General features: G+C 47.9%; 1 protein-coding gene across 9 annotated transcripts in view; it reads right to left on the bottom strand.

Moving 5' to 3' along the window:
- Positions 1-24,058: 24,058 nt before the first annotated feature.
- CMIP (c-Maf inducing protein) overlaps positions 24,059-26,347 on the bottom strand; it is a 201,118-nt gene continuing 198,829 nt past the window's right edge. For all 9 annotated transcript variants that reach the window (XM_075939998.1, XM_006122667.4, XM_006122666.4 and 6 more), the window contains one exon: positions 24,059-25,963. In XM_075939998.1, coding sequence (XP_075796113.1) covers positions 25,910-25,963 — 54 coding nt within the window. In that variant the 3' untranslated portion in view covers positions 24,059-25,909. The remainder of the gene's footprint in view (positions 25,964-26,347) is intronic.

The raw sequence follows: 26,347 nt of genomic DNA on the forward strand, positions 1-26,347 counted from the left end.
CAGAACTAATCACATCAAGACCTGAAAGAGGCCAATAGAGAGCAATTCCTCCAAGTCTCATGACTTGTCCCATTCCAGACATTGCTCAAGAACTCTGCTGCATATGGAGAAACAGTTGACAAAACAGGATGTGGGCTAAGACTTGAGTGGATTCTTAAAAAACAAACAAACCTAGAAACATACACAGGACTTTACCAACTATGTGAGGATAGGGAAACAGCCTTGAGGGGAATGATTGTCTTTTGTACCAGTACTTGTGGTACTCTCCTGAAGCAAATAGGGACAAATTTACCCATGGGGTGTAAAACCACTAAAGATGACTTGTCAACCAACTCGTTTACCTGACCAGTTATTTTTCTCTTTTCGTCTTCTGACTTGTGCTTACCAGGGTGCAGAAACACTGGGCTTGATTCTCAGTTGCGCTAACGTTACTCAGGCAGAGTAAAGGGGTCTTACAGGAGACGGAAAAGACTCCCCGCAAATACTTTGTGTCTGAGGGGCCTCCCTGGCCAGTGTCAAGGTACTACAGGACCAGCAAAGAAGAATGCCAGGGCCTGACTAGCGTGCTCTGCACTGTGGCTATTCTCTGCTCTCCAGAGCCTGAAGAGGGCTAGAGGAAGCAAAGCAAATGTTAGAGCAGCAAACACAGATGTACATCCTGATTTGCACAAGCAGACAGAGCGGGTAGAAGCTAGCGGTACCCACAGTTCTAACACTGCCTGGTCCTCTTCAAGGACCCTATCCAGCTCCTATGGAGATCAGCAAGCTGGTTTCCGTTGAGTCTGGAAGGCAGACCTGCCGACATGGCAGTGTAAGGGGGCAGTTACCCTGGGACCTAGCGATTCAAAGTGCTGCTACTGTGGCAGGGGCAGGTGGGCAGAGCCTTGGGCCCGTTAAATCGCCATTGGGCACTGTGTCGTATGCACCAGGCAGCGCTAAGTGCTGGGGAAGGGGAGGTACACTGCACTCTGGAAAGCACCATGGGCTGCCTGAGGGCCGGCATGGTGCACTTCGGGCGGCAATGAGGGTGGCTGCCCCTGAAGCTCCACCCCTTCTGGGAGCATGAAGTCGCTCTCTCAAACCTTGCCTGTGGGCCCACAGAGGTTGTCCGCTCCCCTGCTGGAGGGAACTTGATCCCACCCTTGTTCCTTGGGGAATGGATGATTCGTACACTGAGCGCTATCAATTCACCCTAACTCAAGTAACTTACACCAGGACCGATCACTTGCCCATGGCTTACGAGGATACCCTTCTTTCGCACACACGGGGCTTCGGTGTAGCAGGTTCCCACACTCAGAGGTTGATGTAGAATGCGATGCCAAGAGAAACACAGATGACCGACGAAACCAGAGCACTGACACACGCGCACAAGGGGTAGATTGGGAAACCCAGATAACCTCATGATGACAAGGTGGAAGGAAAAAACAGGACGTGCGCTCAGATGAAGTGCTCTTACGAAAGAAAACATTGCACAAGAAGTCGTGGAACATGAGCCCAGCTGGGCCACTCTGGGTATGGGTCCCTCTTGGGATTTACTATAAGGTGAATGCCTCAGGCAAGGATTTTCAGTGGAGTCCATTGGGGATTAGGACCCAAAGGAAGTGGCTTTCAATGGGAGTTGGGTGCCTCCATTCCTTTGGCACCTAGGAAAATGGCAGCCTTCATATTCATGAACAAGAGTAAGAAGCCACCTGGCACCATCCTATAATCAGTGAAACCACCTGCACCAGAATTACAACTGGGCTCACTTGCCGTGGTAATTAAGAAATATTCATGAGCTCTCTCATTATGGGAGGTCAGGCTGAATGAAACTCCTGAGAGTGGGATCTGAATCCAGATGCAACAAGGGCCCCTCTGCTGGTGACTCACTCTGCCATAGACTCTGATCACAAGATGAAGAGGCAGTCACTTCATCGTCCCACTGGCGAACGATGATCCTCGCTCCTGGTGGGCCCCCTGCCTTGTGATGTCACACCTCTTCTAGCGCTAGAGAAACAGGAGGCCACATTTTATAAAAGCAGCCAGGCACAGACCAGCAGCAGCAACTGCCTAGAAGAAGGCCAATCTAGGGTGAGAGATTGCACGCTAAGGAACTTGTTGTTACCTGTCTGATAATGTCAAGTGCCAGACAAAAGTACAATTGACTCTGAAAAAGGGCTGATGGAGGGGAGCTTTTTGCTGAGGTGCGTCACCAAAACACAGACATACTAGTAGTGGGGATGTGAAAAGTGAACCGGTTAACAGGTGAGGCTTACCAGTTCTGGTTAACCGGGGGACAGGGGGAGGCTGAAGCAGTTCCCCACCTGCCACAGGCATGGGCTGCCCCGGCCAGACTGCAGCATCCCCTGACTGGGCTGGAGCAACACCCCCACGGACTCCCCCTTTATTTAATTAACTGGTTACTTTTAACTGGTTAACCAATTAAACAGGATTTTACATCCCTAACTGGCATCCATCCACTGGATTTGCAGGCACAGTGAGCTAATTGTGATGACCAGGAAGACCAGGACTTTAACAGGGTTCAAAAAAGAACTAGATACATTCATGGAGGATAGGTCCATCAATGTTTATTAGCCAGGATGGGTAGGGATGGTGTCCCTAGCCACGGTGTGTTAGAGGCTGGAAATAGATGACAGGAGAGGGATCACTTGATGATTACCTGTTTCTGTTCACTCCCTCTAGGGAATCTGGCACTGGCCACTGTCGGAAGACAAGATACTGAGCTAGATGGACCTTTGGTCTGAGCCAGTCTGGCCAGTCTTACGTTCTTATGTGAATTAGGTGTCTAAATACTATCATTTAAACACACAATTATTTTAACCAGAAATTCTACACCTACAATTGGTAGCCTCTGCAAAATTAGTTGCGATTCTATTCAAAATCTGTCCAAACTGTTCATCGGTGTATTGCTGAAGACATTAAAACCATAAATATTCTTCTGGAGGAGTGATCTCTCTTACCTGATTGGGAACCATCTAAGCTAACTAGATTCCTTATCTTACAGATGAACTCTCAAAAGCAAACTGCAAAGCTCGCATGAAAACAGACGCGGTCCCAGCTTCCAATAAGCGTCTCCCCATTTTGTTACCAATCTATTGCGCCTGCCCCCTTCTGAAATCCTCCCAGTTCTTCTTGGCTTATTATACCCCTCCTAAAGTGCACTGCTGTGTGGAACGGCCGATGCCAGGGGACGCAGAGTGTCTTCTGACATGCGTGCAGCTTAAGAGAAGCATTCTGGCCTTAAGAAATTGCTGACAGTCAGCGGTGACACAGCCTGTAGGCGCTGCTTCATTTTCTCCTTCTGACGCCTTTCCTTGGGAAGATCACTTGTCACTGCCAGGATCAGTACGCAGTCACCTTATTTACTCCCCTTGGGTAGTGTGTGACTCAGAGGTGAGAAGTGCAGTAGACTGAAGGGATCCCATATTCCAATCAAGTATCAGTATGAGTCACTCAGAAGACAGCTTCTGCCAGGGTCCCTTCTGGATGCTGCTTTTTCTTGCATTGCATCTATGGACAAAACCAGCGATGGTGTGAGACAGCGAGCGAACTCGGCATTACCTCCTGCAGCCTCACGAATCCTGAGACTGCCCCTTGATCGATAATCACGCTGGCAACGTCACGCTTAGGACTGATACAGCAGCCAGAAGTTCTTCCTCAGCAATTTTCCCGACGCCGTTCACAAGGAAACGGCAGTACAGGCAGTCCCCGGCTTACATGGATCCGACTTACATGGGATCCCTACTTACAAACGGGGTGAGGCAACCCCACACTAGCTGCTTCCCCCCACCAGACCAGGGAGACGCGAAGCTAACGCCCCCTCTCCCCCCAGCAGACCAAGAGAGGAATCACTTGAAAAGCGGAGCGGCTTTTCTCAGCAGACACCTCAGCTTGAGAATAAAGGACTGATGGAAGTGAGGTGTGGGAGAATAAAACTGAGCTCTGGAGAAATGTTTGGCTAGAGTTTCCCCTACAATATGTACCAGTTCCGACTTGCATACAAATTCAACTTAAGAACAAACCTACAGTCCCTATCTTGTACGTAACCCGGGGACTGCCTGTATTTCGATTTCTGCCAGACGTATGCATGAGATTGCTGCTACACTCACGAGGCATCTTCTGTCATAAGAAAAAAAAAAGGGATGATCTGTAGCAATCTAAGAACATGATTTCCATTACATGTTGATCTTTGGGTTCGCTTTGTTTTTACCATGGCCACTTGTGGTCTGCAACTCTGCAGTAAGAAATCATGCACGCAGAGTGTTCCATTCCAAACTCCCAGAATAACAGAGGAAGCCCAGAATTCTTTTGTTCACTTGGGACGGTGTTGACTCCTCCTCACACCCACATCCTACCACCTTCCCCACCCAGTTAGCAAATATCACTGATTGGCTTGATACAGGAACCTGTGGTTTGTGTTATACAGGAAGTCAGACTAGCTCATGCTAATTGTTCTTTCTGAACTTAAAGCATCTAGGAATGAACCATTTCTACACTCTCCTTCACTCCAACCCTGTCATACCCTCCTGCTCCCCCTTTTCCTTAGTACACCTGTCCTAATGGGGGGTCACCATTTTCCCTCATTTTCTCCAAAGCTTCTTACCATCATAATGACTGCAAAGAGAAAGACATTGACAGGGAGATGACCTCGGTGACTGTTTCATTGACTTTCATCTGAAGCAGCCCCGATTCAGTTCATCTTGACAAAAATTCACCTCCTGAGACCAGAAACCTCGGTCTTCACGTCTCACAGGAGTAAATATCTCTTCCGCATGGATAACCTCTAAACGGGTGAAGATTGAAGCTCTGCTTTCCTATTATATGGTCAGGAAAAGACCAGGACTGGAACAAGGGCCCCTAATTCATGCTATTGTCCAAGGCTACGTCTACACTGGCCCCTTTTCCGAAAGGGGCATGCTAATTTCACAGGTCGTAATAGGGAAATCCGTGGGGGATTTAAATATCCCCCGCGGCATTTAAATAAAAATGTCCGCCGCTTTTTTCCGGCTTTTAGAAAAGCCGGAAAAGAGCGTCTACACTGGCCCCGATCCTCCGGAAAAAAGCCCTTTTCCGGAGGATCTCTTATTCCTACTTTGAAGTAGGAATAAGAGATCCTCCGGAAAAGGGCTTTTTTCCGGAGGATCGGGGCCAGTGTAGACGCTCTTTTCCGGCTTTTCTAAAAGCCGGAAAAAAGCGGCGGACATTTTTATTTAAATGCCGCGGGGGATATTTAAATCCCCCGCGGATTTCCCTATTACGACCTGTGAAATTAGCATGCCCCTTTCGGAAAAGGGGCCAGTGTAGACGTAGCCCAAATGTTTAACTTACTGGTAAATGGAAAGAGAATTTACATCCAGTGTGTCCATTCCTAGTTTCCATGTGAACACTTTATATAATACTACTAGTGACCCCTGAGTCAGCCATTTTCTTGCAGTTAATAGGATACTGTCTACACTGTCCAAAAGCACTACTGATTTTGCCCATCTGGAGATGCTTTGAAGATTCCTGACTGTCAGGAGGCCAGCCCTGCAACATTTTCTAAAAACAGGGCCTCTTCAAAGTGTCAAGCCTCACAGTGTGCCTTCAGCAAGTTAACAGCTGCCAGGAACTAGCCTTTTTTAGTCACCGTTGCATAATTAAACTGGGAAGCAACAGAATTTCATCTAGAAACTTCAGTGAGGCTACTTAGGGCATATCAACACAGGACAGGTTGATCTAAGCGACCCAATTTGAGTTACATTAGTAGTGTAACTCAAATCAAAGTAGTTTACATCTATTTATTGTGGCATCCACACTATAGGGGGTTAACTGGAAAAAACCTCTCCTGTTGACTCTCCTTCCTCATCTCATTCTACTGGAGTACCAGAATTGACAGGAGAATGATTGATGATTGATTTAGTGAGTCGTTAATATACTCACTACATCAACTGCCAATTGATTGATTATTGTAGTGTCGATCCACCCCATAGTGGAGACAAACTTTTGGACTAATTTTCTCTCTCTCCTCCCTCCCCCCATTCCTCTCCTCCTCCCGCCACTGGCACAGTGTTCAGGTGGATTTTCCATGCATCTGGGCCTAGAGACATCATTTGACACTGAATAAATTGAGTCTGTTCCTAAATTTGAAAAATGGCCCAAAAATGGTCTTCTTCGTTCATCCACCTGAAAATGTAGCAATGAGTCCACAGATCAGATCTCTCAACTTATGGAGTCCAGCATAAGGAGTTTTGCTGCACATACATATTTCCTGGCTTTTTTTTATATATCTCATTCAAATTCTCCTCAGCGACACAACTGATTAATTGCAGACCTTGCGTTCTGAATCAGGCAGTAGCTTACATTCCCAGCAGATGTTTCTTTTTAAGACTGAGGAGTTCTTTTCTCTCCAATAACAGCTCAGTCAAGAGCCAAAATCTTGCCTTTTAAAATAAAAGCTGAAGATCTGCCCAATAGCGTAGAAAGGCAATCGCAGTTTTTTCTATCCAGATGTGTGCAGAGCTGTTCCTGTCACATTTTCAGGATACAATATATTTGCCATTATAAAAATCACTGAACCTTTGAAGCTGCCAGTCAAAACTCACTAAGAAATAAGACTGTTCAATGAGCGATTTAGGCCTGATTCACGTCTGTTGACAATAAAAATTTCTATTAATTTCTAAGAACTTGGCCTTTTAGAATCTCTGAATCATTAACATGCTAGTAACTTTGGTAATTAAATCCAAGATTTCACCAGGTCTTTTCAAGGTTAGTTTTCTGCAAACTTGGACAGAATGTTGTGCATGTGTCCATGAAAGTTAATTGTTGTATGTGGTTTTGACCCTTAGTCAGAAAAATCTATCATTTTGAGTGAATACAAATCCAAAGCCTGTGCCAACCAAACCAAAGAAGAGCTGGACAAAACTCAGATGACCTGAAAACCCCCAGGGTCAAAGAGTTTACTCGTGCTAGTAGCCCCATAGAAGCCAATAAACTATCCAGGAAATTAATGACTGCTGGTGATGGAAGTCAATGGGATTAAAGTTTCACTGGACAAATTTGTACATGGAGACATGAACACATTCATTTCCGAATTAGTCACTATTCACAATTATCCTGAGCAGAAGAGCACTTGTTGGTACTTTATCACTCTTAAAGAAAACAAATTAAGACTATGAGCCATTCTAGATCAGATCAATCCTTCCAAAAAGCATGTCACAACATCAATATGAATTATAAACACTTGAAGGAGGAGTCTTTCTGGAGAAAGGAAACATCAGCTCCATTCATTAAATTTCCTCAATTCTTCTTTTGGGGGTGCTGCTGGAGGTTGTGTCCCACACTGAAAGAACTGGGAGTTTCACCTCTGTGTCCTACGCAGCCCTGAAGGGCTACATGGGAATTATAGGAAAGAACAGGCAACTGATTGGAGTCACCTTCTATTGATGACACCTGGAAATAGCTGGCGGCATTTTAATGTGGCTGTGACTATAATTCCCCTTAATCAAAGCGGAAACATCTTCACTCAACATAGGCAGAGCCAATGGGGTCATGTGTTCCCCCAAAGATTGTGGTCGGAGAGCCCAACTGGTTCATCTACCGATCCCAACCTTGCCTGCCAGCCCTCCCACTTCCACCTCAAAGAAGCTGGAGCTCCATGAAGTCTACACAGAAAGAATTGGTCATGAAAAGGAAAGACTATTGAGAAGGGGTGAGGCCTGTTCCCCGTTTCTCTTAATACATGGCCACCGAGTAGTACAAGGCTCTAAGAAAAGAGTATGTAATGAGACCACACACGTTCAAGTTCCCTTATGTGCATTCTGTTGTCTGAAGAGGTATTTAGCTTTGGAGATAAAAGAGGACTTGAACTCTAACATACATAGCCAGATTCCAGCAACTACCTGGGCTTATTTGGCCCAGATTTGCTTGGGATGATCAAGAAACGATGTTCAGTAACCAATCAAACTCCACCCTCTTTGTCTCAGTTTTGCTATGAGTTTGCTGGTTCACAGTCACTCAAAGCAAAACTCAGGTGATGTGACTCAAGAAGTGAAACAAACTGATGAGGTAGCAGTAACGACGCTGCTGTGTTTCAAGACCATCATCTTCAGGGTGAGGTGTAGGAAATGTCTGGACAATAACATGTCGGAGATTGACAAATCCAGCAGCTCTGTTAAGTCGCTTCCATTTACAATTGTCCCCAAGGCATGGAGAACGCTCATGACCTCCCAGGTAGCATCGGCTCCTGCAGGAAGGAATTAGAAGGAAAGACCTTCAGACTCTGCCAGAGGCCAGATCAGTAACAAAGCTATGGTGTGTGCTAGAGTGTGATACTTACATTGTCACTTACACTGGTTTCCTTGGTAGCCAGTCAGCTAATAACACTCGGGATACCTAAGTGAAGATTTGGTCACCATGGCAACACTGATGTCATAGGCTTTGCGGTCGAGAGTGTGGAGGTAACAAATGTGCATTTTTTTCTTTCTTATATATGTGTGTGTGTGTGCGCATGTTTGTTCAAAAATAGAGAGAATTTGGAAGGCTGCAGCCTAACGAAGCTGCAACATCACCCTTGTTCATCAGCCAGTGCATCACGACACACACTATTTTGGGCTTTGGGGCACTGGCTCAGCTGGTGAGGAAACACTTCACTGAGAAGAGAAATACACAGAGCACTTCCTGGGGCCCGGGCTGGAGCATAGGCCAGGGGGAGGGAACCAGCAGGGTTGCGAAGCCAAGCTGCCCACTGCGCTAACTCTCCATTCAGGCCTCCGGGGGCCAACCCAGCAGTCCTGGCGGAGTGCTGGACCAAAACTCAGGGGCTTCCTAGTCATGCAGCTTATTCCTGAAACCTGCCTAACCAATGAAATTTACTCACAATCCTACCTCTCCCTCTCTCACACACAAAATTGTTGCATGTGCACAGACCAGGCCAGGCTGTTCCTTTCTGGCCAGAACATACATTCATTCCCAAGCAGTTTCCCAGATAGATGGCCCAACCCTGAAAGGAGCAGCGTGCCTTCTGCGAAGTTTCAAAGGGTCTCATTCCTTCCACCAACCACACAACACTAAGGAGCGAGAGGCGCCAGCCTGTCGCGGCTGTCCTGCCATACCAGTAAGCAAACTAGGTCACAAACAAGCCAAGCTGATATCAAATTGAGTTCATGAGCAAATTGTCAAAATGAATACAGGGGAGAAATCAGTCAGCATGATACCAGCCCTGAACCACGCCCATTATTCCATGGACAGCAGATAGGAGTAACAGGGAGTCAGACTCAGATCCAGGACCTGTAACATGGGATAGATTTCCTATTGACATCCTCCTCCTTTTTATCTTGTAAACTAACTTCTACCGGCGTACCTCGCTGTACTAAGGGTATAAATTACTTCCTGCTGCCTACCTCCTGATAAATGATCTGAGACTGTTTTTATGAACAATTATTTGACTCTTCCTGGATTAGGCAGGCATGATATTAAAGAGGTGAATGGGGAAGAGTGTCTCACATCCTTTGGGAGACGTCACTGTAAAGAGCTGTGTGTTTCGGGAGAATGCTTGCAGAGAAATGCAAAACACACACACACACGTTAAGGTGCAACTGTCATTGCTCAATTACGGGAGCGCCATGTTAATCTAGGGGTACCTCTTTCAGTAGACGAGGAGGAAAACTGACGTGTCTATGCAATTGGTGTCGTGCTCTAATTTGAATATTCAATAGCTATGAAGGATTTTGTTTGCGTAAGTGATGCAGGCTGAATATTTTGACTCAGTAGCTGTGCGCTGCATCATCCCTACCTCCCAGCCTTGAAGCACCTACATAAACCAATGCAGCCAGTATTTCCCGGGAGCAGGCAAGCTATTTAATTATACCCTTGTGGCCTGGAGCAGGATAACAAGGAAAGAGAACATCTGGAAAGAGAAAGGAGCCTGAACAGAGTAGAACTGACTGAACCAGGGACAGAAATCCCCCGTACCCGCACCCCGTTAAATGTAGGCAGGGCCAAGGTGGTTTTAGCTGTTAAACACAATGCCTGGCAGGTATTAAAGTCCTTCCTCATCATGGCGGAGCAGGATGGGCATTACCCTAGGGCCCTTCCAGCCCTACATTTTCTCTGTTGCCTGAGGCAGGGCCATTTTTACCCATATGCAGAATATACAGCTGCGTAGGGGACCTGAAAATGTGGGGCACCACCGGGTCTTAATGTCCACCCACCCACTTTTTCCTATCCTGTTCTGTGGCTCTGCTTCCTCCACCGATTTTCTAGTTCACTTAAAAGTGAAAAAGCCTGCCAGAGCTATCAGCAAAACAGTGAACCTGAGAAAGTGCCAGTCAACTGGTAATGAAACCATTGAACAGACATTTGCCACCCCCAGATATACACTCTCAGTTTCTGAATTTACTATGTGAGTCTGCAGGATCCTAGTTTTAAATTTGCTTTAAAAAAATATTTCGTTACAGGTTGAACCTCTCTAGTCCAGCACTCCTGGTCTGGCAACATCCATGATCCAGCATGATTTTAGTTAGCCGGATGCCCACCTATCATGGGTCTGGCCAAGTTTCCCGCAGTCCCATACAGTTTGTTTACAGCCACCAGTCCTGGCTCTCAGTGTTCCGTGCTGTTATTTAGCTCTAATTTACCCCTCCATATCTTTGAAGAGCCCAGTAAAGCAGTGGAAGTGTTGGTAATGCTGCTAAACAATATTGGCCTCCTGTGGTTTGGAAAATTCTCTGGTTCAGTATCGGTCATGTCGCAAGGGTGCTGGCCTAGAGGGGTTCAACCTGTGTAGTGTGTTGCTGAAGATTATAAAATCACATCTCCAAAAAAAACCCCACCCCCGCTCCATCAGACACAGGGACACTGGTTTAACAGCACTGCGTAGGGCCCCACATTCTAAGGACAGTCCTGGCCTGAGGTAGGTAGGTTCAGTATAAAAATGTCTCGTTGTGCAAGGCTTGCTTCCTCTGTCACTGACCAGGCCCTCTTCCTCTTTGCCAGTGTGCGTTCTATTCAGAACGGGATTTTTAGGGATGGGAAAAACCTCTGCTCAGCAGCCTGCCCGGGCCACTGATGTCACCACATTACAGAGGAACTGGTGTTATTCTGCTTACTAAGAATTTAATAAGGGCCAAGGGGCTGGAACAGATGTAACCCAATTGCTTCAGCTGGCTGGGGAGAAGCTGTATGAGTAAGTGTAATCCTCATGTCTTCCCCCTCAGATCTGTGGGGGGATCTCTCTGAGTCTGGGGGGGCTGCTGTAAACTATTTCTGGCTGGCTATGGTCCAATTTAAGGACTATTTACCAGGCAGGAATTGCTGCTGGGTCATATTCTTCGGATACACCCCCCATCCATCCCCAGGAACATACTGGCAGGCTATTTAGGCTGGGCACAGCAGGGAGATGGTGTTAGAGCTGGCTATTCTAGCTCTCCTTCTTCTGGGACTGCCCCTCCAACATGGAAGGGGAAATCTAGTGACCTTTCAGCCTCTAGGACCAAGGACTCAGGATTACCCCTAGTATCTCAGCGGGTGGAACCATAGAAGTCAATGTGTCAGGGTGAACCAGTCCAAGAACATTTGGTGACTGCTTTGTAATTGCCTCTGTGACATTCTTGCTCATGGTACGTTGTCCTAATCCACCTTCCCTGTTTGTAATGGCCCTTGGTTATTGTTTTAAAAGTAATCCATCCTCCAGTGAGCCCTCTCCAGGTGTGAGCTGGCTTCAAAGGGAAGCGGAGGTTGGTTGCTGTGTTTATAGTCCATGAGCTGAATGCACCTCAGCATGGCCTTGCAGCTGGGAAGGAAGAAGTGAGGTTCTTTTATTGCTGCTGTGCGCTCCAGGAGGGTGATGCAAGGAATCGTGTGTTCAGCTAGAAGTGGCTCATTTTCTAGGGAGAAGAAATGAATGGGTTTCTTATGCCAAGGACACGCTGGAAACTATTTGTCAGCCAACGCTCTGCCGTTCCGCCGCTGAGTGAGGCGAGGGATTTGTAAACATGGCCTTTTCACTCCCCAAACATCGAGGGTGGGCGGCGTAGTGGTTAGCCGGGGGAGAGAAGGGGAGGGGAGCAGGCCTCTGGGATTCTCATACAGGCTCTGGCATGACTTCCTTCCCCCCGAGCACAGGCCTGCCAATGTGCGGTGGAGGGGTAAACAGGGCAACTGCCCCGGGCTCCAGCGATACAAAAGGGCCCAGAGCCCCGGAACCTTTAAATCGCCAACATGCCGCACAGTGCATTCTGGGTAGCACTAAGGACTGGCTAGCCCCAGCCCCTCCCCTTCCACCTTCTAGGGCACAGCATAGGGCCCCTCCCACCTCGCCCAGGAGCCCATCAGGGCTGTCAGCCCCACTGCTTGAGCAGAGGGCCAGGACCAGGGACGCAAACTGTTGAAGGCCAGGACTTTCTGGGGTTCTTACAAACATTTCATAATCATAGGTAACACTTCAGTGCCATAGTTAATGAGGACTTAAGATGCATTGGGTTCTTACCAGCCCTCACTACAGGGTGACCCAAACCTCCCTACATTCTGGGACCCCCTTTTCCGTGTGAAAGGGTATGAAAAATCCCACATCCCCGAATGACACCTTTAAGCTGCTCTCTCTCGTGGTGTAGCCCATACTAGAGGGATGGAAGAAAATTTCCTGTTACTTAACTACTGCGTCTATGGGTGGTGGCTTCACTATACCATGGCAGAATCTCTCATAAAAACAACGAGCAGTCCTGTGGCACCTTAGAAACTAGTGTATTATATCATGAGCTTTCATGGGTAAAACCCATTTCATCAGATGAGTGGCAGTGGAAATTACAGAGTCCAGAGTATATATAAACAGCAAAAGTAGTTACCTCTCAATTGTAGTGTAAAGGAAGCTAATTGAGTCAGGCTGGATGTGTGCCATTCACAGCTTTTTATGTGAAAATGCAAATATCAAAAGCAGGGGAAATTGCCTTTGTAGTGCGTTAACCAGTTAATATCTTTATTCAAGCCCAGATTAATACAGGTTGGTCCTCCCTGGTCTGGCACCTTCGGGACCTGCCCGGTCCCAGATGAGGGATATTGCGAGACCAGGACAGGTCATTTCTGGCCCCCCTGCCATCAGCCCACTCTAGCTTTGGCCCGACTGCTGCCTTCCCAGGTGGCTCCCTCCTCTCGCTGGCCCCACTGCTTGTCAGCTCTCGCTGCCCCACCAAGTAGCCCCGCCACCTCTGCTCGCTGGGCTCCCACAGCTGCACCAGGCAATCCCACTGCCGGTATGAACCCTGGGCTCCTGCTTGGCAGCCCCACTGCCTCTGTGCACCATCTCTCTGCACAGCCTGGCTCCTGCTGCCATTCCAGGCAGCCTCGCAGCCTCTGCACTGGGTTCCCGCTGCTGCCTTGGGGATCCCGTAGCCCTTCCGGGAAGCCCTGCTACTCCTGCCAGCCTGCAGGGCTCCCAAGCACTAGCTCTGCAATGGGACTCTCTGGTCCTGGAACATCCATGGTCCTGCTGAACCATGGATGTTGCTGGGTCAGAGAGTTTCAACCGGTCATGTCGACAAACAACTACACTGAAGGGCAACAGCGGCACAACAGCCTCTCGGGAATAAAACAATGATCACGTGAAACTGCCATCTTTTTTTTTATGATGTTTATTTTAAATGCAAAAGTTACCATTGAGAATTGCATCTTCTCTTCAGGTTCACAACATGGTGCCAACCAAATAACAGCAACATCTCACCTCCTAGAAGCTACTTTCCATCAGTAGAACTCAAAGCCCTTTGACAAAGGAAATCAATAGCATTAATCATCACTAATCTCATAACTGTCAACTAATGAAATTGGAGAACAGCAGTATCCCTAACTCAATACTTCTCCTTTTTAAATACAGACATACAAAAAGTTATAGCATATGCCACACATGCTGAAAACACTTTACCTGAAGGAGAACTGGTAGTAAGTTTCAGGTCCCATCTCTAGGGTTTTTCCTGTTGTTTCACATATTAATGTTTGTATTCAAAATGGCAGTGGGAGCTTTGCAAAAGGAGGAGACTCTAGGCTGGTATTTAACTTTCTTAGCTCCTTGTACAAATCCTAGTCTATAACTTCATCCTGTAGTGTTTATCACTGCACTAAGTTATGCCAATGAGAAAGTGAAATGGATGAGAAACTGTCTACTGTAGCAACAGACTACTGTGGTTTCACTGTTCAAATGGAACAAAGGGTGAAAAATAAACAGTAATACAAATAACGGACAATAAATGAAAGTTTAACAATTCTTCATTTTAATCCTAGAACATGTTATTGGCCGCCTGGCTGTAGATATATTTTTATATTATGAACTTTTATACTGGTAATGTTCTTTGAAGATTAAAAGATCACTGTAAGATTTGTGTGTATATATAGCTGGAATCTATACCGCCTATGGAAGCCTATTACAATATTAGTTTCCATCTAGTATGTTCAAAAACATATGTATGAGTTCTAAAAATAAGCCCTATGTACCATCTCAATAGGAGAAATGCTTGTATAGCCAATACTATTGACATAAAGTATATTCTGAGACATGTTATTAATCAAAATGGTTCCTCTCAAATATTTACCCAAGATATTCTCTAGTCAACAGAAAAGAGGGTGGATGGAAAAAATGGATATTGTAGATGGCACTAAAGCAAATATGTTTATGCATGTACTATATTTAGTTGGCAAAAAAAATCATTAAAAACTCAAGATTTAGAGCAATATAGTTGAATGATGGGTTCCAACAAGGACATCTGCCTGGCTTTAAAAAAGCTAAGACTGGTCAAAGTTGTCTTTCACATAAAAATAACGGCAATACTGTGGTTTAAATGTAAAAAGAGTAAGGTTGTTCTGGAGTAAAGAGAGTGTCGTATTTTTTGAGTAGTGGTGTTGCATTGAAAAACATTTAAGAAACCATCTATCTGTATACAGAGTGTGTCTATGTTATATCCATTCACATGCACCCCAAATAACAACAGCAAAGGCTTGCTAGCATTTTTAAGAAAACTGGAAGTGAGACATTAACATGTTAATTAGAAAGCAGTAACTAAATATCCTGCTCAGCATTAGAACTGGTCTATCTCTAGAGACAGAATAAAAACCTACTCAGCTTCACTGAGAGTCCTCAGTCCAACCCTCCCTGTTAAATCTTTGGAAAATTATGGTCACTTTTGTGCATTCTTGTTTTTCAGTCATGCTTGGCTGGATCAAAAATACAAGACAGCCTTCCAACACAACATTGTGCTTAGAACCCCATATAATCTGATGAACATCCAACCAAATGAACATCTCAGGTGTCAGAGCTCCACCCATTACTAGCGCTAAGTTCAGCCTAAAAGATTTCCCTGCTACAAAGAGAGGGAGGACTTAGATCTGAGCTTTGCAGTCAGCTGAGGCATTGAGATGACAACTTGCCTGGATCTTTTAACTCTGGAAGCTGGGACACAGAACAGTGCTGGGAAGTGCAGAGCACAGCTAATATATTGGGCTGCTCCTTCCAAACCACCCAGCTATGGTCAGTTGGGTGAAAACCGAGCTGAAGGTTTTGATGGGTTCTGCCGCACTCCCTGGCTCTTGGCACTAGCCTTCAGGAGAGTACACCGGCCTCAGACGAGATCGCCATGGCAGCTGAGAACACTAGAGTCTTTGATGTTCTGATCTAAAACTTTTTACGGTGCTGCTAGAAGGTCCTGGCCAACGTGCTGCTCAAGATCTGGGACGGAGCCTGCATCGGCCCTCACTTGGGCACGAGCAGAGCGCCAACTTCTCTATGGAGGTTAAATCCTGTGCTGATTTCTTGAGAGGGATTTCAGGCTGGCATTGGTGAGCATTTTATTGCTTCCCTGCTCCCACTCTCAGGGTCCCAAACCACAGAGAAGAATTCAAACAGGATTCCCATTTGATGACCGCACACTCCCTACTTGCCCAGGGCAATCATTCTAATGTCTCTCCAGGTATTCTTCCCTCCTAGGCTTGCATGTGATGCTGTTGGGACCTGGGGCGGGGGAGAGGGGTAGCTCAGGCCCAAAGAGAGACACACACACAGGGGTGAGAATAAACCATTGAAAGGCTGCAAGTCTGTCCTGGGGTCTGGGACATTCCAAGACCTCCGTGGCGTATGCAGGGGCATGTGGAACTAACAACAGGCCACCCGAGCAGCCCAAGTGGCCCCCAGGCCAGCTGCATTGGCTGCGGCCGGGGCAGTCTGTGTCCCCCCCCCCCCTCCGCCGAGGAGCAACAATGGCCATTTCAAACTGTCCCCCCCACCCTGCCACCTCCTCCCTGAAGCTCAGCACTGGTCTCAAGACACACAACCCATGTTGCACCACCTGCCAACACCCCAAACATCAGCACGTCCCCCAGGCCACCCTCCACCCCAGAGCAGCTCCAGAACCCTCTCCCCACACATCCAAGAATTTAGTCAGGGGGATATAGCGCAAGTTATGGACAGGTCACAGGCTGTGCTTGGTTGTTCATGGCCCATGACCCGTCCGTGATGTTTTACTAAAACTGCCCATTACTAGATCTTAGCCTCACCCCTTGGCAATAAATACCACCTTGGCCTCCATTTCCAATCGGTGGGTATGTAGCTCCCCTTTTACCACCAGCCAGGATGTGTATGGCAGTATCACCTAGAGGGCACGAGCCAAGGGTCACGGCCCCATGGTGCTAGGGACTGTACCCCCAAAGGCACAGACACTCCTCACCCGAGAGCTTACGCAATGCTTCGAAGTTTCTAAAAGGATTCCCCTCCCCCCCCCGGAAGCAAACCCCCAGCACTTGCTGAACTCTAACAAACGTGGCAGAAACACTTAAAAAACCTCCTCTCTCTGCTTTGTGTTGCAATGACAACGGACGATGCCTGCTCAGTCCTCCGCACAGCACGAACTCCACAGGGATTGGCCAAGTGGGTGGCGCTGTAAGAGAAAGGAGGACTCCAGAGAGCCGCCTAAGCTCTTGTCTAGTTCTCACCCCTTTCACCCGCCTATCAGGGCACCCAATGAGGAGTCCACACACACAATTATAAAGGAAACTCTACTTGATTGTCTCTAGGACAGGGAAGATAGAAAGGACTAGGGAAGGATAGAATAACTGGGTCTGGAAGCTGCGGGAGTCACACACAACAACAACAACAACAACAGGCACGCAGAGGAGGGGTAGTCTCCTGTCTTACCCAGCTCCAGAGAAAGCTGACGTCAAATCTCCTCTCCGGATGACAGGGATCGGAAACGACTCGGCGCTTAGGCTGGACCCTAACACACAACCCACTTTAGCCCTTCTGCGGGTGTGTTAGCCCTGTCTAACCTGACAAGCCATGCTTGCGAGTGTGCTCCCAATAATCAAATACCATTAGATGTCACCTCACCTTACTAACAATTGACACAGCAAACCAGGGATTGTCTGAGCAGCACTTGCTGCACCCCGCCTGGGAGCCGGCTGGAGGAAGAGATCCCCGAGCCCTCTGAGCGCCTGTTAGTTATGCGCTCCTGTTGCCTAGCAACACTTTCCCGCTCTTTCCCTGTTTTCCCACCTTTTCCTTGAGCAAGGAAGAACACGAGTAATCGAAATGGAGGCTCGCCTGTTGTTCTGCACAAAACAAAATGGCGAACCCACAAATAAACAGCGTAAACCATTTTGGCTGAATGGGTTACTAAAAAGGTCCGACATTAGTAAGGACGCCCACATTCACAGCGCGTCCCCGCGGTACCTCCGACCAAAAGCAGAGCTGATGTCTGCGTTCAGAACGGTATTTCCCTTGGAGCACCAAGCACTAGAACCAACCCTCCTAGGGGACGCTGTAGGGATCTCGTCTGCCACCTCTTCCATTGAACGCGTCTCAGGGGCTGCCAGGAAGATTTGTGGGAGAGCTCTGGGTTAAAGCATTTTTAGTGTGCTGGGGACACCCCGCCATATAACTCCACCTCGTCCAGGCCATGGCCAGGCCTGGCTCGTAGAGTGAGGTACAACTCCTAGTGCATGGTGCATGCACGTAGCCCTCCCTGGAATACAATAGCAAATATCACCAAAAGAAGAACAATTGTTCTCCTCAGCTGCGGTTGTGGTCGGGACCTAAAACTGGCCCTCTGCCAGCAGGGTCCAGGAGAGGCAGCTCTTGGAGCCGGTTAGCAATGGAAATGAAGCTGGATCAAAATCTCTCACTAAACTGAGGAGCGGCACTTCGCAGGCTCCTCAGCTGCACAGCCTGCATGGGCTCATTGGTGCTACATTTTCAGGCCTTCGGGCACACACGTGGCTGGCTGAGCAAGGCCTGGGTGCTGGCCTTCCAGCCTCTCCTCAAAATGGGAACCATGCTGTGGGGATAGCTGTGACTGTCGAGAATGTTTGACTTCAACACCCACCATTGCCTGAGCTCCCCAACTTACCATCCATCCACTCCTGCATGCTGATGCGTCAAGTAGCTGTGCTGGGAACGGTGCAGCAGGTACCCTGGTGGCAGGACCACCGCAGCCCTCCGGTCACATGGCCAGAGAGGGACATGCACCTGCAGCGGGATGCCAATGAGGCTGCACTGAAGTGGTTCAACTTACCCCAGAGTTATCCTCCTGGTACCAGGGGGAACGCTGCTTCTGGAGCTTGCACAACCCTCAGGACGCCGACCCTGCATGCATCCAGTTCCCTCTGATGGGAGCCAGGGCACCATTGGGACAGCTCACACCGCTCAGCACACTGCAGGGCAGAGAAGGCAAGAAAGGGACCACCTCCAGCTGAAACTACAGAGGGCACGTGAAGGAGGCCGAATGCAGAACACCCCCCCCCTCCAGAAACTTCCACACGAAGAGCTGGGCACCGCGTCAGTCCCTTTGTCCAAACCGCCCCCGGTTTGCCAGATCTGACCCTAACCAATCCAGTGCGATCGCTAGGAAGTTCTGAGAGAATTTCTTTGCTCTTGTCGCTAGTTGGGTGCCAAAGGAACTTGCATAGACGCGACTAGTAAAACGTCAGCAAGCCCACAGACTCCTTCAACTGAAGGGCAGACTGGTCATCGTTCCAACTTCGTTTGGGTTTTGTTGCTAGCCTGGGGGGGGGGGGAGGGAGAGAGAGAAATAATCACAAATAAGCATTTACTGGCCTGAAAGTACTTTATGAAATAAAAGGGGGGTAAGATTCATTTATCCCCACATTTAGAAGCCGAGGTTCCTAGAGTCAAAGCGACTTGCTCAAAACCACATACAGAGAAGGACTAAAACTCAGGTCTCACCTTTCCCAGCCTAGAGAATGCTACTGGCCTGGTAAAGGTTGACTCTTGGGGCTCCTATATGGCAGTATATAGCCTAGAGCATCAGGAGTCAGGCTGCAGCATAGGAGGGCCACATTTCCTGTCTTCTCCAAGTGCCGCCGCGGTGGGTCAGGCTGCTGGAATCTGGGGACGGTACCCAGGCCATCTTCCTCAATCCACAAAAGCTGGAGCTGTTAATAAGCAAATGATCTTCTCAATACATGCTGCCAACTGCTCCCAGGCATGTTGAGAGTGGCCTCTCCATGCAGCGTTTTGCATCCCTAAGAAAAGCAAACATCTTGTCCAGGTCTCCTCAGGTGCCACTCAGCTTCACTTAGGAGAGCTGTGCTGAAGGACCAGGCTGGCTCAGGCCACCATCTCGGGGCTTCCTCTAGTCCAATAAGGAGAGACGTGGTAGGAGCAGGTAGTGAAATCCTATGAAAATACCCCGGCCCAGAATCTGCCCACCTGCTATAATCCAGCTTTCAGGGGGAAACGGCAGCTGGTCTTCTCCTGTTGGAAACGACTGTTGCTAATTCTCAGCGGTATGGGCCTCTGGGGACAGGCTACTTCTGCTGGAACTGATATAATAAGAAATAATCTCATGGAGCCTTTTTTAATGCATTGAAGATGCTCCTAGCTATACAGTTGAATTGGGAAACAACGCTAAAACAACTGTTAGCACAACCCGAGACCTGCACAGCACAAGAAATCTGACTGGCAGCTAGTACCCCCCAATTATTTTGTCAATTGCAGCGCGGGGCCTTAAAGCACAGGGTCTTAAGGCCGGGCCTGTAGGGAGAAAAAAGCATCCCTGGAAACAAGAAGGGAAGACCAGTTACACCAGAGATGGGCAAGCAAGGCTGACAACTGGGCCGCTCCTTCGTGTTTGTGGGCCACAAGGTTGAAGTCAGTCATGTGCACTAACCATGAGCCCAAGAATAAGAGGAAATACATTCACACACAGCATGCTGAATATTTCAAAACACACAGAAATGCTTTGATCATTCATATATTAATAGAACGGTCATCAACTTCAAATAATAAAAAAACCCATTTACACTTACTTGACAATGTCCAATCCCTGCCCAGCCTCTCCCTCTGCCATCCCATCCCTGCTCTTCCCCTCCCTCCTATACTTTCGAAGTGCCATGAATCAGCTGATTTGCGCCCCATGTTTGCTCCTCCCCCTTCTTCCCAGAGCTTGCACCCCACCAATTTGCAGCGTCCAGATGCTGGGAGGGAAGGGGAAGGAGCAGGGACAGGGTGCGAATCAACAGATTCACAGAATCCTAGAACTAGAAGGGACCTTGAGAGGTCAAGTCCAGTCCCCTGTACTCACGACAGGACCAAGCACCCTCTAGAGTCTAGACCATCCCTGACAGGTGTCTGTTCAACCTGCTCCTAAATATCTCCAGCGATGGAGATTCCACAGCCTCCCTGGGCAACTTATTCCAGTGTTGAACCACCCTGATAGGAAGTTTTTCCTATTGTCCAACCTAAAGCTCCCTTGCTTCATGGCGCTCCGGAAGTGCTGCGGGGGGAGGGAGGCGAGAAGAGTATGCAAGTGGGGGGCTCCCAGTGTGGGAGAGGTGTGGGGGAAGGGCGCAGAGGGAAGTTGTGTGGGCCGCACATGGAACCCTAACGGGCTGCATGCAGGCCGCAGGCTGCCTAATGCTGGGTTAGACTTACCTGCAGCGAGGCCAGAGAGCACCTAGCTCCTGTTGGATCCCTCCCCACTCCAAGCTGAGCAGGGTGGCTCTGGGGACTGTGGGTAAAGGACATGCCTGAAGCCAGGCTAAGCAGTAAGCGGGGATGTAGGACACACACTGCCTGGAGCAGGGGCGCTCCCAGGAGATGGAGAGGTGAAGGCCGGGGGCTAGTTGCATCTGTGTGAGGGGGCAGATACTCAGTTACACTCGCCCTCCGTGTCGTGCCTCCAGGCACAAGGTGAGCACACGAGCACTCCCCACCAGTGATTTCAGAACGGTGGCTCAGAGGAACTGGGTCTAACACACAGTCCACGGGGACAGTGACAGGAGACCCCTGCCCCAACGCGGAGCAGGGAAGCTGTCAGAGCACAGATCAGAACACCAGGGTTCTGGGCTCCCGGCCAGTGCTCGTGTGATCAGGTTCTAGCATCTAGACTGCGCCCCTCTCTTTCATGGAGAGACCACGGAGAGGTCCAGCTGATCCCCACTGAGGACTCCGCCACTCCTTAAAACGTGCCGCACGCAGCTTGGCTCAGCTCGCCCCCGGTTTGCTCTTCCTGCTGCCTGGAGACGAAAGGTCTTGGGGAAACTGGCAGGGAGGTGGCTGCTTCTCTTCCCAATGGCATTTGTGAATCCCTTTGACTCTTTCTGAAATGCTGCTTCACCGATTCACCCAGCAAGGTTCCCCTGCCCCCATGACCACTCCCAGAGAGGGCTCCTCCTCTTATGCAAGGGCTTGCCAACATCTTCAGCGTGCAATAGGGATGTTAGATATTGTGTAATTGAATAGTTGTGCAACCACATGAAATCTTAGTGGCTACACGATTATCCAGTAGTCCCCGGGGGCAGAGCCGGCAGCCAGTGCACTCCCAGCCCCACTCCTGGGGAGTCCCCTGCCACTGTATCAGAGGCAGCAGCATGGGATGGCAGGCGGGAGCCAGTCTGTGAGTGAAGCCAGTTTAAGCTCCCTGTGCAGACCAGTTGCCTGGCACCCCACACTACTGCCTCTGATACAGAAACAGCAACACAGGGTTGTAGCAGCCCCTGTCCATGGGGATCTGAGTTTCCTGTGGATGGGGGCTGCTGCCACAGACAGATGTTACTTTGCGGCAGCGTCCCCTGGCCCCTACCCACGCTGTTGCCTTTGATAGAGGCAGCAGTGTAGGGTGGGGGGGCGGACAGGAGGCACCACAGAGCTGGTACTGGGGGGATCTGACTTAAACTGGCTCCCCCCAGCACCAGCTCCTGCCTGCCCCCTTGCTGCCTCTATAAAAGAGGCGGGTGGGGGGGAGGGAGTGCATGTAGTTGACAAGATTGCTACGCCCAGATTAACCGTGTAGTCAAGTACACATTGACATCCCTAGTGTGCAGACCACATCCAAGTAGCGATGACCTCAGACACCACCTCCCCTTGCAACCACACGGACCAGCCTCCCTTCCAATGGGCAAACACGCAGCCCTCCCCCCATCCACAGCTGCATGAACTCCATGTCCCTTCCACCTGCAAACACCTCCCCAAGCCTCTTTCCATGGTGCTTGGGGATGTTGGTGTTGACCACTCTTGGGTCGCAGAGTGGATTCCATGCAGCTCAGGAGAAAGCTCCTGTTTATTCAGTGGGAAGAGGAGGTCCGATTTCTCTACATGGCTGTCCAGCCTATGCTTCCCCACTTGGGAGACAGGACTCTGCAAACACTTCAGTTGTGCACTGTCTGTGTGGTGGACTAAAGTAGGTTTGCACACCTGGCTCTTGCAGCTTTTCCATGCAGTGAGTGACTGAAGGATGGTGGAAGCTCTAGCCGAGGTGAGTGTGGAGGGGGGCAGGCTTACTTCACTAAAGGCAAGGAGGGTTTGAGAACTGTCTCCACTTGGCAGTGCCTTTGAGGAACCACGGATGGATGCTTTGTGGGCATCCTGTCTGCACACCATGTGATGTGCGCTCTGGGACAAGGGGCAAATCTTCACAGGATCCGAGTCCATTGGGATGATTTCCTGAAGGTATCTCCATCTATCAGCCCTTCTCTGGCGCTGGAAATGCCACAGTGCTTCCAGTGCTCCTTGTGTTGAGTGCCATTGACTAGGTAAGTGTGTGGAGAGAAGAGCTGGGTTAGGGGTGGGCTGGTTGGCTTAGGAACTCATACATAGCCACAGAGCCTTTCACCCGTAAGTCACCAATTCAAAGACAACCATGGTAGGAACGGATAGGAACTCAAAGAGATTTCCATCCGAAAGCTGCTTGGTGCCCTTTGTAAAATGAATCTAGCAGGCTCAGTGAGGTGCCCACATCTCAAAACCCACCAATATAGCTGCTCCTGTGGCAGCAGTCCAAAAGCTTGTGTGTTCTGTTCTGTTCCTTTCTTTTGGGACACCAGGCATTGGCCACTGTCTGCAGACAGGATACTGGGCTGGCTGGACCTTCGATGTGACCCAGCATGACTGTTCTTATGTTCATAAATGCTCGTTAGCCCAACTTTCTCCCAGTGGTGGATTAGCCAGTGAGCCAAAGGGGAGTATCTAGGGGCACCACCCATGTGGGCAGCACTGGAAAAATGGGCATCCTCGTGCCCCCACCAGCACAGAGCCCCCACCTCAGTGTTCCAGCCAGGAAGTGGCAGCTAGAGTGGAGCAAGGCCCCAACCGCACTCCGTGGTGGGAGATCAAGAGCCAAATGAAAAGGTCCAATGGGCTGGATTTGGCCATAGTTTGCCCATCTATGGTTCTAACCAGTGAGTCACACTATGAGGTTATGTTCTATCTACTGAGGCTCTTCTCTCGATGCCCATCACCTTTATTATTGTTATTGTTTGCACTGCAGAAATGCTGAGAAACCCAAAGTGAGAGTGAGGTGACACTGTGTTAGGCGCTACACATACACAAACTATACTTGCCAGATAAAAAACTGCCCCCACCTCAAGGAACTTACCACCTATATACAGACAAAGCAGGTGTTAGCTTATAGTGGGGGAGCCGAGGCAGAGAGATTTCTGGCCAAGCAGGGCACTGAATCCAGATCTGCTAAGACCCAATCCACTTCCACAACACAAAACCATTCTTCTTCTCTGGGAAATCTCAGAGATACTCCCTTGCCACCAGGCGGTGCGAGAGCTTTAGCCAAAGAAAGCACAAAGCACGCAGCTAAAAGATATTCTCTTACAGTTTATTTTTGCCTGCAATTATTTCACATCTCTTTGTACACCGCTACAGAACAGTAGTAAACCATTGGTAAAAGCAACAGTGCTAAGGAAAAATGTTGGCATATTTTTTCTTTTTGCTCTTTCTTTTCTTCCCATGCTGTGTTCTTTTACAGTTTGGGATTTGAGGGAGAAAAATATATATATCTGTCACACTGAGTTAAGACTTAAACCAATTTCTCTCTCTCTCTCTCTCTCTTTTTTGGTAAGAATATTTGGACAGGGTAATCTACCTAGCAACAAAGTAAAAAACCAAAACCCATAAAATAAAAAGCCCCCCAAATAAACCACCCCCCAACAAAAGCCTGGCTTCCATTGAAGATTATATATATATTTATATATTTATATATAAAAAATTACATTGGCTGTATGTTAAATCTCGAGGTGCTCAAGAGTAAAATAACAGTGCTAAACTGAAAGAAAAAATTAAAAAAAATAAGCTGTTCTGTACAAGAAAGGCTCATTATGAAAAAAGCCAACAGTATATTTATAAAAAGAAACCACAATTTTTGTTTTCATTTTCTAAGCAACTGTAGAGGAGGGGGCGGGGAGGGGGGATTTGGAAAGTAGTGGTCACATGTACAGACAGGGCAGAGCCATTAGATCAGGAACAATGGTATTTTCTCAGTCTCCCAAGAGGAACATGCAAAACAATGTGTGCATAATGAAAGGAAAGGGAAAAAAGGCGGGGGGGGGGGGGGGGGAGAGGAAGGGGAAAGCAGAAAAACCTTATGCACAAAATTGCAGGAGAACTTTTGTTTGAAATATTGGACATACACAAAAAAGACATAGGTGACTTGGGAAATTTACAAAGTTTTATAAATATCGCATCAGTAAAATGACTGACACCATTTCCCTACCCTCACCCAAATTCTTAAGCCTGATGGGGCCTGAAGAGGATCAAAGAAAGATTTCAGTCGTTCAGGAATGAAATTTACATCCCTGTGCCCCTACATTCACCACTTTTTAAATATATGTTTTTCTTTGGACTTCACGATGTTAGAGGCATTTTAAAATCATAAATGCAATGGCGGAAAATGTCCTGACAGTCAGATTATAATACGCTATGCATTATTAAAAGGCAATTCCTCAAGGAGGGCTTTGAAAAACCCAAACAAACCAACAACAGGACAGCAAACTAGTTAATACAGTACTATATGCAAAGGAAAAAAAAAAAGGAGAAGAATTAACAATTCATAAATAAAAGACAGGTCCCAGACCTGTTATTTGTGAACCATTTTCTTAAATAGGTGCATTATGTAAATCTTATGTACAACAAAATTACTTTGCATAACAATTGCAATGAAACAGGGAGAGGTGCAAAAATCATGTGTGGTTTTTTTCTTCTCTTGATATAGGTTGCGTTCCTGGAACAAAAAAGGGTGAAGGGGGAGTTTCTAATAAATGAACTCCAGCTGAGGAAACCCAATTAAAACCATGAAAAATTGATGTATTCTTTTTTTCCTCCACACAGCATAAAACACAAAGGCAAATAAAATCCACAAAGGATGGGCTTTCCCCCTTGTTAGAATCCTCTTGCTGCTACAAAGTCTTTTTTTGTTTTTCGATTTAAATTATGTTGATTTTTTGAAATTACAAAGCTGAAAGAATTAGGCAGGGTCTGGGCATGCTCAGTTCACCCTCCTCCACACACAGCAACACTTCTACCTCACAACCACAACTGCTAGAAGTGACGTCCCAGAACTCACTGCTCTACAGGTATTAGCCAAAAGTTGATTTATTTTCTGGTTTTGTTTTTAAAATCATCTTCTTTTTGTCAGAAGCTAAAGGCAAAGAGAGTTCACCATGCTTCAGTGTAGCGGACATCCACTTCTTTCAGGTTGGGCAATTTAGCCTGTTTTGAAAAAAGGGGGAAAAAATCAGAATTATTGATAAGGTTTCAGGATCCAAAAGAAAGTTCTCACAAGTCTGCACTGTCAGAATAATATGAGGAAAGGCCCAGAAAGGCCCTGATCCTAACAACACCTAAGTTCATTCTTAATTTATGCACAGGAGAAGCCCCAATCTCTATAAAGTTAAGAACACACGTAATTGCTTAATGACTCCAGGCCTTAATCAAGACACAATGAGAAACCCAGTTCAAAGATAGACAGGTTCTGGTCTCAGTTACACCAATATAAACAAGTAACATCTCTACTAAAGGCAAGGGGATTATACTGATGCAAAATGAGGACCAGACCATGGTCTTTAGTTCCGGCTATAATTGATTAACACAACT

Source organism: Pelodiscus sinensis, chromosome 12 (genome assembly GCF_049634645.1).
Source record: "Pelodiscus sinensis isolate JC-2024 chromosome 12, ASM4963464v1, whole genome shotgun sequence".
NCBI lineage: Eukaryota > Metazoa > Chordata > Testudines > Trionychidae > Pelodiscus > Pelodiscus sinensis.